The sequence below is a fragment of the Egretta garzetta genome, unplaced genomic scaffold (genome assembly GCF_000687185.1).
Source record: "Egretta garzetta isolate BGI_Z169 unplaced genomic scaffold, ASM68718v1 scaffold229, whole genome shotgun sequence".
Lineage (NCBI taxonomy): Eukaryota > Metazoa > Chordata > Aves > Pelecaniformes > Ardeidae > Egretta > Egretta garzetta.
Window position 1 is genome coordinate 812,635 of NW_009270000.1, and position 14,532 is coordinate 827,166.

Consider the following 14,532-nt stretch of genomic DNA (forward strand, 5'->3'; position numbering starts at 1 on the left):
TTTTTTGGGGGGGGCGGGTGGGTGATGGGGGTGGGTTGGGTTTTTGGTTTTTTTAAAAAAAAAAAAGTCTCCCAACTGATGGGTAGAAACAAGCCGGAATGCTGTCTTACCTGTACACATCTACACTACTGTTTATTCTAAAACACATTATCCACAGTTGGAACAAGTATAAATGAATAAAAAAAGTCTCCCAACTGATGGGTAGAAACAAGCCGGAATGCTGTCTTACCTGTACACATCTACACTACTGTTTATTCTAAAACACATTATCCACAGTTGGAACAAGTATAAATGAATATAAACGACTAAACTTAATGAGCCCCCACTTCTGTTATTTATTTGGTTTTGTTCACTCCAATAAACTTCTCAGTTTTTAAGTTTTTTGTGAAGATGCTGTAGATGTTTGTATTTGTGCCAGCTTTCCCCTAACATGCAAGAGTACGCTTAGAGCTGTGCGGTCACGTTAGGTTTAAACCACAGGAGCACTCACTTAAGCTAAGCAGTGCATTGCAAAGTGGAGACTCAAATTCTCACACCTTGCTAAGGGAATGTAGGACTAAATCTGAATGACTGATTGAGGCACCATAAGTAGGTCTGGGTGGACAGCTGCTGAAGTCTGGAACTGTGATTTGCCCGATAGCTGTTGTCTTGTGCAGTAGGTGCTTGGACTCTGTGCGTGTAAATAGAAGTGCTGTGCCTTCACGGCAGCACCTCTTGCTCCTACCTTGGCGTGATCCTAACATAGGAGCAAGACTGCCACCGACATTCCGAGCACTGCAGGAGGCCAGCAGCCAGTGCCAAGCTGGGAACCTTCATCTTGTGTATCTCTGGCAGATGCATTTTCAAGACAGGGTGGGAAGAGATGGTAGATGGGAATGGGATGGTTGTATCTATTCTTGATACAGTGGCCTAGAGTGGAAAAGCTGGGCTCTGATCTAGAATCCTGGATTGCTGTCATGTCCTACACAGGTGGTTGGTAGGTGTGAGCGGTTGTTAAGAGGTTGCTAGTGGGGAGCAGAACCCACTGGAGGACTTCACCCACAGCTTAAGGCTTAAGCATTTACTCAAGGGTCAGGTTCCTTTTTTTCTCTGTGCTCTTCCCTGCTGAGGCTTCCAGGGAGAGTCTTAGCTGGAGAAACATCAACAGCTTCCCTGCTTCTCCCATAGCATAGGGGAAGGAAAGGGAGAGAGCAAGAGAGAAAGGTGGAGGTGAGCAGCTGAGGTGTGGGGTTCTGTGCTCCTTCCCAGGGCAGAGGGAAGCAGGTGGAGGGGTTGTTTCATAGCCAGTGCCCTCTGTTCTCCTCTGTCCTGTTCTGAAAAGGAGGTAGAAATGTAGCAGAACCAAGGAGTGTCCGCTCCCTTGCTCGCAGTGGAAATGGAGCAAGGCCAATGCCAAGTGCTGCCTCTGTTCTCTGAGGTGGTTCTGGTCAGCTCACCCTGACTGGTTCCCAGCAGAGCCCCTTCATATTAGCTGGGGAGTCCCAAGCATTTTTATGCTGTCATTTGTAAGAGTGCACCTTGATCAGCTCTTAGGGAAAAAAAAAAAAAAGATACAGAGAGCTACTAGTCCCTGGATCCCAAACTGAGAGGGATGCTTGCCTCTGGAGCTCAGTCCCAGAGCGATGGTATTTCCAACACTGGCAAGTAGCTTAGCGTTTCTTTCCTAGTGGATGTATGTGGATGTAGCATTTTGTGTTAGGTTTTCCTCCTCTCCATGTGGGCATGGTGTGCCTACAAGTTCAGGCATCACCCATGGGACCCATGTTCTTTACCGGCCCTACTCTGAGCACATTTTCCTTGTTAGTTCTGCATGCAAATGTGTGCTTCTTGTAGATAGCACACTGGTTATTTATTTTTTTAAAAATTTTCTTTTAATTTAGAGGCATATTTTTTGTCAAATTCTAATAACCACAGTTGTTGGGGGATCAAAGTATTCATAGCGCTGTGTACTTTTACAGAACATTGTCCATCTTGTCTTAGTATTTGACTTTAAGTGAGTAGAAACGTGTTGGCTATCGTGTCGCTTTTGATTCGTTCTTCCTAAAGGAGAGAGGACAGTTACCTAGTTACACTCAGCAGGGTCTGAGGAACAGACTGGAAATTTAAAAGGGAAACCTGAATACAAGCACTCCTGATGAATCAGTCATGTACCGACGCTGAAGCTGACTGCTGTGAAAGCATTCCTGTTTTTATCAAAAGTTACTTGCAGTAGGAGCACTTCAGCCCTCTCCATTGTGCCCTGCTGCTAGGTTATTGAATGTCTAGCTGAGGCCATGGATAAGTGCATACTGGGAAATGGATAGATCTGCGCATCTTACATTTGGCCCTGAAAATCCACCCGATGTGTGCTAACAACTCACTTTTTTCCTGGACCTCAACAGGTGCCAGCTGCTGCATTCACCATTCATTCCATACGCCCACATTTATTCGCATTTGGGGCAACCTTGCAGGGGCTCCGTGGCTGATGACCCTTCTCTCAGCTTCAATGTTTGGAAGCATCAGGATTGTATTTCCTGGATAAGAAAGCATTTCTGCTCTTTCAAAATAAAAAAAAAAAAAAGGATAAATTTCAATTCGGCATGACTCCTACAATAAAAGTGCCACAAATAAGGAGAACATCTAATAATTTACTTTGTCATGAAAACAGTGAGGGTGGCTCCCTGCTCCTCTAGCAACTGTGGAATACGCCACCCATGGAGATGCTCAAGGTGTGTTGTTGAACAGTGAACGACCGTGCTGGATTGCTGCCCCTGTTCAGTGCAGGCAAGGAAGCCAAGTCTGTGGTTCTGTCCTTCTGAAGGGTTCCCAAGACAAGGCAAGAGTGTTAGCTCACGTTTTTAAGAGTGGAAGCTGGCAACTAGATGACTTTCATCCCTTACATCCCCCCCCCACCTTCCTCTCCTCTCAGTTCTAGCCTAGGTGCTCGCTCTTCACCACAACTGACTGGCTTTTACTTCTCCGTCAGGTGGCTGTGCAGTAATAGCATGAACACGTATGAGAATTCACAGAACTAAAGGTTAGAAGCCTTTAGCAGCCTTATGTACCTTTTTTTTTTTTTTTAAATGGAAGGTGCCTGGCAAATTGAGCAGCCTTGATAGAGCAAGGTCAGATCCGTATTGCTTTACTGGAGCTTTGATTTCATTCTACATGACCCTCTTCACTTCTGGGCTGGCTCTGCCTTTCAAATTGGCTTATGACTAATGTAAATGTATATTCTTTCCTTTGTGCTAAAAGATTGCAAGTACAATAGAAATAGTTTCTATATTTACATTTTAATTTAGTGCTATTTGTTAAGGTTACTGCATCAAAATCTGTGCACTTAATCTTCTTGCCACCTTTATCACAGGACTACCATTTGCAAGGGGAGATATTTTTCCCTATGAAACTGAAGTTCAATCAATAGCTTCAGTGGATTAAGGTTATAATACATAGATTACTAATAGGCTAACCATAATCTCTGGTGCCACTGTCATTAGAGCAGCCCCAGCCCTTTCAGGCTGCTACTAAGTGTTTTGAAGAGCAATTGTCCATATACTTAGCAACAGATATGCCCCCTGAGTTCAACTGATCATTAAGGTAGGAAGGAATGACCCTCTCTGCCACTTGGGGATGACAAATGCCATTCAGGAAGACAGTGGGATACACATCCCCTTTGACAGGCCAGCCTGCCTCATGCAAATGCTCTTGATTTATCGACAAAATAGCACAACCCTCATTTGCTCTTCGTCCCAAGACACACTGTCATGCCAGGCAATCGGCAGAAATCTACTGATACACAGCATCTCTCTTCAGGGTTTCCAAGGCATCTGCCATCTTACCGAACAACCCTCATTGCCTAATATGTAGCATTTCTCAATCTCAGACATGTCACAAATGAAATCAGTTTCATTATCTCTGCATGGCAATTTAAGGCAAGGGGACAAGAGGTATTTTGACTCATCCAGGATCATGGGACATCCAGGATCTTAGGGACATGGTTTAGTGGTGGAATGGCAGGGCTAGGTTAACAGTTGGACTTGGTGATCTTAAAGGTCTTTTCCAATCTAAACAATTCTATGATTATACGATCAAGTTGAAGACCGTGACCGAGCAGCAGCCAGAGTCTAATGTTTGGTCTACTGGGAATTTCCTTTCAGATGGGCAGCTTTTAGCATTGCCTACCAATCTCAATTCCTGGTCCTGAACTTGGAGAGGTGATTTCCTAAGAAAACCCTGCAGTAAATTCCCATTATGCCCCACAATGGACACCTGAGCTACTCCAAAAAAAAAATGGAAAAACCTGGGTAAAGCCTGTGGGCTCAGCACAGCAATTTGGCTGCCACAAAGCCGGTGTATCAATAATTAGGTGCAAACAGTGTGGAGCTTGAGCTGGGAAACCCTGCCAGTCCCTGGCACGCTCAGCCTGGGGCTAGCCCAGGTGGCCCTTGGGGTGCAGCTAGCCACCCCACAGACAGCCCATGTGTGGATAAGCACTTGACCTCAGCCTCTGAGGATGGCCGTGACTATCAGCAGCATCCTCCTTCCAGCTCACTGGGCTGCCGCATCTCGGACACCATGGAACACACAGCCAGATGGGCAGGAGGCTTTTGTTAGGCAAAGTGGTTACAACAGGACACAGCTGCAATGATCTTCTATGAGCAGTGCCCAGTGAGCACACGTGCGAGTTCCTCTGTGGTTGTCGTTACTCCCTTCTCCTACAAGATGTAACTTCCGCAAGTAATTGGTTTGCAGCAGTGCTTTAGGAGGGCTTTCTAAGTGCCCTTTCAGCCAGCTAGCGCCCTAGACCACAGAACAAGCAATTCCTTCTCTGCCACTCAAGTGTGGTGTTGCACTGACACTGCTGAATATGTCAAAACCCTCTAAGCAATCAGCTGAACGCCCACAAAACCTGTGACTTGATGACATCATGCCTCTTCCTCCTTCAATCTACCTTTGCAATTGTTTCTTACAGAAACATCTACATTTTTTTTAAAATCACTTAGCAATCTGGCAAGTACATACCCAGTTATTTTAAGCTTCTTTAAGGATTAACCATTATATTTAGTCTGCCTAAGATTGGAGTCTGTGTATCACCTGGTCTGTTATAATAGAAGATGCTGAGCACCCTTCTGTCGTCGTGAGTGAAATGTGCTTGGTACAACCCGCCTAGATACATAAATGATCTCAGCCGCTGTAGTACATGATTCATCACATCCAAGGAAAGTGGGATGGGATGTTCTTCCCACGGTGCAGGTAGGAACAGCAGAGGAACTGGGACACAGGCAAGTAAAGTGTCTTACCCAGAACCACACAAAAATGTTCTTAACAAAACTGAGGTTCAGACACTGGTTTCCCACATCTCAAGCAAATACCCTGAACAGGGGAGACTTCACAGAATTGGACTCGTGGTCTCATATTTCTTAAGACTCTATTCCATGCTGCTAAAGAAAACGATGGTTGGCACGAGGCTTTGTACTGTGTCTGTCCTTTCTCTGACACTCTGCAGTTTGCTAGACATGATTTGTGTGTGGTTTACCCTAACAAAAAACCCTTGCTGGGAATATATGTTGATGTTGAGTAGTGGTATGTGGGACTGGAAAGAAACAGAATTCAGCCTCAGCCCTGACTTCTTGGGGACTTGAAACAGCTGGACCACAACTGCCATTATCTCACTGCCAGAAACAGAATGCCTTATGAGGAAGTGAGAACTGAATGTGACTGCATGTACCAAAACAACTCTGGGAGATGCAGCAGTTGCTTGAAAGGGATGGTATGTAAAGGCTCTCTCATTTATAGAAATGCTGTTTTCTTCAGAGGAGATGTGAGCTGATGGCCTCTGTCTCCAGGGCTGTTGGTCTAGGGCGGCTGTTTTCTTCCTCTGTGGAGTTGGAGGTGATACAGGAGCAACTCTTCACCTTGAAAGCCCTTCGCAATTATTAATTTTTTTGAAGAAGGGATCAGCATCTGGAAGCAGGCAAGTATAAGATGAAACATGGCCTTGCAACTAAATTGACAGTGGCCACCCAGATCTGGGCACAAAGTAAATGGGTCCATGCTGATACTTCAAATCCATAGACTGTCAGAAAAGGTTACTTCTCAAAGTATCAGCTGAAGAAAGGGTCCACAGTCATTCTGTTACAGGCATTTGGCTGTAATGAGGCAGTAAATTCTGTTATGCTTTGCAGTCACAGGTGTTGTCAAGGCTTTCTTTATTCACGTGGTCAACAGAGATATGGGAGAAATTGTCAACAACTTTGGAGGCTTCTACAGAGAGCTCACCAGCAACAAGCAACTCTGCTGGGTAAGATGCATTGGGGGTGCTATTGTGAAAAGGATCATAACAAACACATAAGTTGTACATTTTTCACAAAATATTTCTGGTTTTATTCTTGGAAATTTGGAACATATCTGGTGCTAAGGCAAGCCAGTGTGAAAGTGACCACTCAGAGAGTTCCAGGTGGGTATTTGACACAAGCCACACATTTCAGCATCTACTACTTCTGTCATTTTTAACCAATATAGGTTCCTCTGTTTTTCCAGTATCAGTGACTTTTCCCCTTGACGTGTTATCAAAAGTGCTGTCCTCTAATCTCTGGTGAACAAAATATCATTTAACAGAAACAGAGACATTGGTGAGCACCAAGCCACCGTGGTGGATGTACATTTGTTTGCTCAACAGATTGGACCAGAGAAGGGTGCTGTGCATTTGGCCACAGCTGCTGTCCTGAATGCTCTGTGGGCCAAGCGAGAGGGAAAGGTAATGCTCATGGATCTCAGTATAAGAATGCTCATTAATTCAGAGAGTTTCCCTGCTCCTGGTTGCCCTCATTTGCACATCTGGTCTTGATTTTGCAGTAATTTATACATATGTCTAGCTTTAAAATATCAAATAAAGTACAGGGATTGCCGAGTTCTTGGAGACTCTGCACATGCTTAATTTTTGCAGGATGGAAGATTGCAGCAACTGCACAGTGCTTAGTGGTGGAATTGGTCAGAACCTTTCACAGGCATTTTGTTGGAGCTCTGGCATTTCTGAAAGAAAAGATTTTTGCCTAGTCCTGCTTATCAAATGTTTCTCTGTATGACCTTGTCTTGATTTCATCTTTCTTACTTGGAGAATTTAATCTGAGATTTTAGTCTTTTAGCCACTTCCCTACTGAATATGCTGTTGATCTGGGAGCCAAATCTTTTATACTTACCATGTTGCTGGATATTAAAAATAACCTATTTGGGCAGTGATGTGAGCAGCCATGAAGGCAGCACAGTTAGAAGGGGAAATTACTGAACAAAAGATATTGTCTGCTCAAAAACACTGACAGAGAATGGCCTGCCAGCCTGGAACTGCGAGCCTGAGGACTAGCCCTGTGAACTGTAAAAAAGCATCCTTGAAAAGTACAGCTGGCCTCTTTGAAGTGCAGCTGGGGTACCTAGAAACCAGAGACATCCACAGATACCACTGATAACCACAAAACAAGGGACTGTAAGGGCAATTTATTGTCTGAGAAGGTAGAAAACAGTCTGAAAAAAATAAAATTGCTCTGAAGGAACAGAAAACAGCATCATCTGTTGGCTGTTACAGGTGAAAAATAGAAATTAACAGCATCAGCTGTTCAATGTCCTACTCCCTCTTATGTCTCTGTGATTTTAAAAGGACTTAATTTCTACCCAAAATGGAGCCTCTCTCTTTCTGAGAACTTCCTGGTTGAATCCCACATGAACTTGCTATGAGCTCTTGGGCTCTTCCCTGGGACACCTGCCCGAAAGCAGACTCTGTGACATGGGTTATTTTGGAACTGGGATTCTGCCTGTTGTGTTACTGGCTTGGGCTGTCCTCCCCTCTTTTGGGGATGGTTGGGTCCCCCCTCTGGGACTGGTTTTCTCCCCCCTGTTGGGGTGGTTTGGCTCCTTCTGAAGTCCAATTCACTTCCTATCAATATTGTATATATTCATATAAGTAATCTATCGTAAGTATATCTGCCGTTATATTGTTGATAAGTTTGCTTGCCTGATGTAGCAATCTATAATAGTATATACTAATCTAGTACTATAGTAACGGTGGTATATAAATACTTGGTTGGTGCTGTTATTGGTTGTACTGCAATAATGATTGATGCTATTATTGATTGATACCATACTATTGTTTGATACTATATGATTAAATGATACTATATTATCAATTGCTGATAGTAATTTGTAATAACTTGATATACATTCATTCATATTTGCTTTATTAAACACAGGTATCTGCTAGCAGTGACTTTTCTGGTATTTGTAATAATAATAATTGTGTAATCTGTAAAAAATAAAGAAATGTAGAGGATAAAGCCTATGTGTCCTCGTGTATTGTGGAATCCTACCAACCCATGGTTACTATCTGTACACACCTGTAGGCCAGGTAACCCTTTAGGTCATGACACGCAGAAATTGGCCTTTGCTGTGTGAGCTTAAAACGCTTGGTATAGAATCATAGAATGTTTTGGGTTGGAAGGGACCCCTAGAGGTCATCTAGTCCAACCCCCCTGCAGTGAGCAGGGAGACCACTAACTAGATCAGGTTGCTCAGAGCCCTGCCCAACCTGGTCTTGTATGGTGGAGTCCTAGTCCAGAACTAGCGCTTAGAACCCTGCAGGAGGACAAATAATACCTGGTACAATGTTGCTGTGGCCATATCCTGACATGCACAGTTGGACATGCCTGCTGTTTGCAGACCTTCTGATTTAAGAGGACAGAAAGAGCAAAAAGCTGTAGCTAGCACTGGCTGGAGTCGCCGCTGTGCACGCTCATGTACCACGTGGCTCAGGCCATGCCACCGCACTACCCTGACTGTAGAGCTTGCAGGGGGAGAGTTGGCTTGAGTCCCACTGGCTCAGGTCTGCCAGCATCCACTCTTTGCTTTGCTTCTGCTCTGTTGGATTGAGCCTTCACGTATCATTGCTTGCAAAAGCAATCAGCAGCCTTCAGCTTGCCAAAGTCTGAGAGCATAATACAGCCCCAAAAAGACGCTCATCAAAAAATTCACAAAGAGACATCTTATATGTCGAAAGGGTTGTTTGTATGATAATGATTTCCAGCAAGGTGGGGGGGACACACGACAGAGGGAAGGTCACCATGCCAGATAGCTGGTATGAAGCGCTATTTTTTTTTTCCGTTTTTAGTAATCACCTCACCAATGTTCATAATGAAACCAGGTTAAGAAGGATGCTCAATCCTTAATGATTTTCAGGGGAAAGTGTCAAACATTCTTGCTCGGGGTTGATAACCACATTGCTTTGGTGTCAGTAATTAATTTTGTGTGCCAAATGTAAACATGCTTGCACTTCATGACACTTCCTCATAAAGAAAAATACATGTTATCCCTTTTATGGCATCCATGTGGTTCCAGTTACTTAAATTGTTTGGTTTTCTGGTTTCTGTGGAAGTTCCTAGTTGACAAAGTAAGGAAATCTTATTATATCTCCAGTCTAAAGGCAACTGGGCCCTATTGGTTTTGACTGTATTAGAAGAGTACAAGTTTTAGTCGGTGTCCAAATTAAAATGGTCTTACAGCTCATTTCAGACAGAAGCTGTTTCCCTGGTGGTGTGTGTTACTTTCTGCTCAGAGATGCCCTTCCTTCCCAACGTGCCCTCTTCATGTGTCTACCCTCATGCAGAGATGCACACTAGCCCCTCATCTGAGGAAGCTATGCAGTTTGTCTGCCATTCAGTTTGTGCTGCACTGGTGACTTTTTGCCATATAAATCTTTGTGTTGGGCTAGCAAGGAGATCATGCTGTTCTCTGCTTCTTTCAAGGATTTCTCTGGTTTGCAGTTCTCTTGCAAAGAAATAGGGAGAAGAGGGAAGGGCTTATTCAGCAAAACTGACCTATTTGATTAAAATAATGGGTTTCAAGGAAAAAGAGAAGTCAAAACACCTCCACTCCTTCACTTTCCTCAAAGGACAGTCTTTGAGGGACTATTTAAAAAAATAATCCTCTGTTGGCTAAAACGCAGCCTGACTTGAAACCATACTCATCTGCTTCAGAAAAGCAAATGTTGACGCATGGATATCTGGCTTATACAAGATCCTGTGCCTGGCTGGGCTACTCAGACAGCAGTTACACCAGGTTTGAATCTTCAATCTTATAGTAGTAAGATTTTAAATGGCATGTGAAGTGGGGAAATTCTAACAGATGATGATCAGTTCTCACCGTTTGCTTCTGAACACTTTGAAAAAAAACAACTCTAAAGTTTTGCTGGATGCATTAAAAATGTAGCATTGCATTGCATACACTTTGAGAGGCAAAAAGAAGGTCAAATGCCATTTAACTAATTTTCCCAGTAAGGCAGAGTGTTACAGACCTGTCTATGATCAAGGATATACCCAAGGAATATGAGTACTGAAAACAAGGTATTAAGGTAGAAATGGAAGTCTCTTTCTGTTGGTATATTGCATGTAACAGTGAGTTTGTGTGGGTGCAGCTGTATAGGTTTAAGCAAGGAGCTTATGCACATGGGGATACCAGGAGAGTGATGTGAATTAACCAAAAGTCTGATGAAAACACACAAAATCTGTGCTTGGCTAGCTATGTACAGAAGCACAGTGCCCTTAAACTGCAGTAACTTCAGAGATGAGAAATAGGGATGTCTCCTTCACAGGCAACATGAACCTCAGAAGTTTTGTAATTGCAGGTTTCTTCTAGAACTGCTGGTTGCATTGGCTTTGAGGGATGCTCTGAAACTGTCAGCAAGCAGAGGGCCCTGAGCTTCCTTCATAAAGCAGCATCCTATTGCCAGAGAGAGTTGCACGTGCTTGGCCTTCTGTGAAATATTGTGAAAACTTTGGACAGTTTATTGGTGTCAGATTTAGTTAATACATCTGGGATTTATCTTCTGGGAAATATATGCCTTGGTGTGTCCAGAGAAAGTGTTGCCAAGCCATGGGATGTTCATACCTGGATTAGAAAAATATATCATATGTTACAGTTAGCTGGCTTGAGGGGTTTGGTTCAGCTGGATGCTATTCATATATCCGATCTCATTTTCTGATGTTTTTCTGCTACCTCCTAGGAAGAAATAAAAAGCTTATTCTTATTCTGAAAATGTGTAAATTAATATTATTCCAGATGCAGTGTGGTAGAGTTATTTGGAGATGTATAATTGATGTAACTTTGCTTGTGGTTATGCGCATAGGCCTTGAGAGTATTACTGTTCCATGTTTTATGCTTTGAACAGATGGACTAACCTAACTTTTCCAGTTCTATGATTTGGGCAGTGATGACTTTGCTTCTGTATCTCCCTCAGACACTTCCCCTTCTACCACTGCATAATGCTGCATTGCAGGAAAACAGTAATGGTATGGCAAAGCTGAGGGCTGATCACAAATGAAGATAAACGTGTTTCCATTGATTTGTGAAAAAAAATAATTGTTATTTTATTTTCAAAGTAGGATGAAGGTTACTCACAAGGGAAGAGAAGTAATAAGAAAGTTCTTTCTGTAAGACAGTGATGCTGAAATTGTAAATTCTAGTTTATGGATTCCAGTTTACTGGTGCATTAATCATAAAGAAGTGATCTATATCTTGTTCCAAATATGCATCTAAGTTTGAAGTAAAGGTGGGTGCAGATCTGCAGGATGGTATTTGTAGCTGCAGATTTATACAAGAAATGATTGGCCCAGACAAAATAACAGTGAATATAAATTTTTGCTACTGTACTACATTATTTTCTATTTAAAAGCATTAGATGAAATATCTCTCATTATATACATTTCTTGACAAATATTTTTTTCTTCTATCTTCAAATCCAGCATAACGATGGCAACAAATGTTGATATATATCAACAAAGAGCAGTATTGGACGTGACCAAAGTAGATGTATTTACTAAGATTTTTATCCTGTATTTCTGTGCCCACTTCCATGACTGTCTTCTAGAAGAGTTAAAGTGCCTCTTCTATCCAGGGAGGCTTCCAGAGGAAAGCCTGTTAATGTTTTTTCACCCATGTTTTGCCAAAAACAAACCAGAAAAGAAGTCTTTCAAACTAAAATATTTGAATGAAAAGGAGTAATTAGATGGAAGTCACACATACATTTTGATTTGGAAATGTTACTCTGTTGACTGCTATGGGCTGGATTCTTTGCCCCACATGTTCCCTGACACCCTACAGCTGCTGACCTTCTGTGGGTGCTGCAGCGCAGCACGGGGCTTTCATGGGGTGCTATATATCATGAAATGCCGAACCAGGAACTCTGTGAATACAGGATGGCAAAGACCTGAAGAGCCTGCAGAGGAACTGTGGTGTCACTTTCAGATGCTTCACTTCTTGAAGGGAGAAAAATTATCCCTTGTGTGGGAGAGAACTGCTGCTTGAGGAACTCATCTTATTTAAACGGCTGCCATTTTTTTGTCAAGAAGCTTTTCTGCCGAAAATTTCAGGCAGCCATGTCCATGCTTTAGGATGCTTTACTCAAGTGTATGCTGCCAAGATACATTCATTCCCACAGAAGGCTCTGCTCTACTTCCTACAGCTCCTAATCTGCTTGGTTCAGACCCAGTCTGGATATTGCTGTAGTCACTGCAACTCAGTGTAAGTGTGGCCAAAAGTACAATACGGACAGAATGGCAATTCCAGCTTTTCATTTCCTTTCTATTTCCTGAATTTCTACCACTTCATATCAATTTTGCAGCTCTTTTTATGACAATTTGACAGAAAAAAAGTCAATAGAATCCTTCAGTGTATTTGATTCTTATTTTCCTTATCCCCAGATGCTGGATACAAACCAACAATGGGAAATAAAGGAAGCAAATAGAGTGGGTCACTAACCAGCTGAGTTTAAACCCTCATGGATTAAGAAGCCAACTTTTCCAGATGAGGACATGCATGTCCAGATGGGACATGCACCCATTCCAAAGGTTGAGGAGATAATTTTTTTCTTTTAATAATAATACAGTGACTTCAGTCAATACTGTAGTGTAATGTTGATACTGTTTCTGCACATATTCAGAGTTCAGGTTGAACTAGTTATTCAGAGTACCATTAAGTGTATTTGCTACAGGACCTTGACACACATTCTGCACCTGTATTCCCTTAAGTTTAAATAAATAGTTTGTTTCTAAAAAAAAAAATTACGTAAAAGGACTGCAATGCCTGCATGAGGAAGGGAGCCAACATTTAGTACGAAATGTGAATGGACTTTTTTTTAAAATGTGTGGTTGCCAGTGAAATTGGAATTTCAGTTCAGAATCTGTGCTCCCAACATGCTATACTTAGCAGCACTGTTAAAACCCCAGATGTATAGTATGTGCATTTCTTTACTGCTCTGCGCACCCTCTGATATAATCCTTTATGTTGCTGGTGGAGCAGAGAAAGCAGAAAAAAATCAATAAAAAGTTTTATAACACGTGTTACATTTTCTATAAAATGAGTAGAAAACAGCATGCTGAATCAACTGTTATTCCATCCTTTATGCTACTGAGTAACTCTGTTGGGAATTAGAAACCAGAAGCAAGCCTTGAATGTTTGTAATTTCCTTGCAGGCCTTAGCACTGCTAGGAACTGGTGTGGCAACCAGGGAACATGTAAGAATACGTATATGTGTTCTGGGCTTTTCCCTAATTACTACCTGTTTAATGCAACTGCAGTTTAACCTTTAGAGCTGGTGCCAAAACTCCTTTGCTTTTCTCACTCAAGTTAAATACTACAGCTGAAAATTACTTGGTATCTATTTCAGTTATTCCCTACCAAGGTTGCCTCCCCTCACCTTATCTCCCTGGTTCATTCTTCCCACACACAATTTCTGTGAACAACCTGGAAATATCTGATTTTTTTTAATTATTATTATGAGAGTAACTGCTAAAATTTCATATTCTTACAGCAGTGAGAAATATGAAAGAATGCACCCTTGATCATTATTGCACATATGAAAGGCAGAGAAGCAAGGCACGAAGTCCACACGGCTCCGTGGAGCACGCTGCAGCTCCATGAGACAACCTGGATAACATCTGTGCAGAGCAATGTGGGCTGGACAACGTGGTCTGTCGAGAGCTGCTGAAGCTGACATCCCCTGTAGCCCAAGGGTGATTATCACAGCTCCCATTTTGCTCTGTGGGTTTGGTGCTGAAGTGTTTTGCTCAGCACAGCAGCACATGTGTAGGCATGACCTTGCTGGGGCTCTATGGAGTGGGTTTTAGAGCGGAGAGGTTCCTGGCTCCTCTTTTTGTATCAACTCTATTTGTGCTGCACTAACTCAACTGTAGAGATCAAAATCCCAGAAAATCATGCTGTTAGCAAACTGTAGTTCATCCCCTCAGTGGCACTAGGGGCACTGTCAAGGGTGCAGGGAGGGCTGGGGAGCCAGGAGCCGAATAGCATGGCTGGCAGGGCAGGTGTGGGGTGGCAGCCAGGGTCAACTGAGAATGTTGCCAGATGAGGTCATGGTGAGGAGACAGCTCCTGAGGGCAGGGCCTGGCCCAGTGACAGGCTGTATTGGGTTTCTGTGGCAAGGTCTTGGTAGTGGGGGGGCTACAGGGGTGGCTTCTGTGAGAAGCTGCTAGAAGTTTTCCCTGTGTCCGCTGCTTG

General features: G+C 42.9%; 1 protein-coding gene across 1 annotated transcript in view; it reads left to right on the forward strand.

The window, feature by feature from the left end:
* The first annotated feature begins 5,724 nt into the window (after positions 1-5,724).
* The window catches only part of ENOSF1 (enolase superfamily member 1), a 13,424-nt gene continuing 4,616 nt past the window's right edge, over positions 5,725-14,532 (forward strand). Inside the window, 8 exon segments of the mRNA XM_035903011.1 lie at positions 5,725-5,749; positions 6,165-6,280; positions 6,659-6,773; positions 7,066-7,098; positions 9,999-10,080; positions 11,080-11,089; positions 11,558-11,644; positions 12,720-12,866. Coding sequence (XP_035758904.1) covers positions 5,725-5,749; positions 6,165-6,280; positions 6,659-6,773; positions 7,066-7,098; positions 9,999-10,080; positions 11,080-11,089; positions 11,558-11,644; positions 12,720-12,866 — 615 coding nt within the window.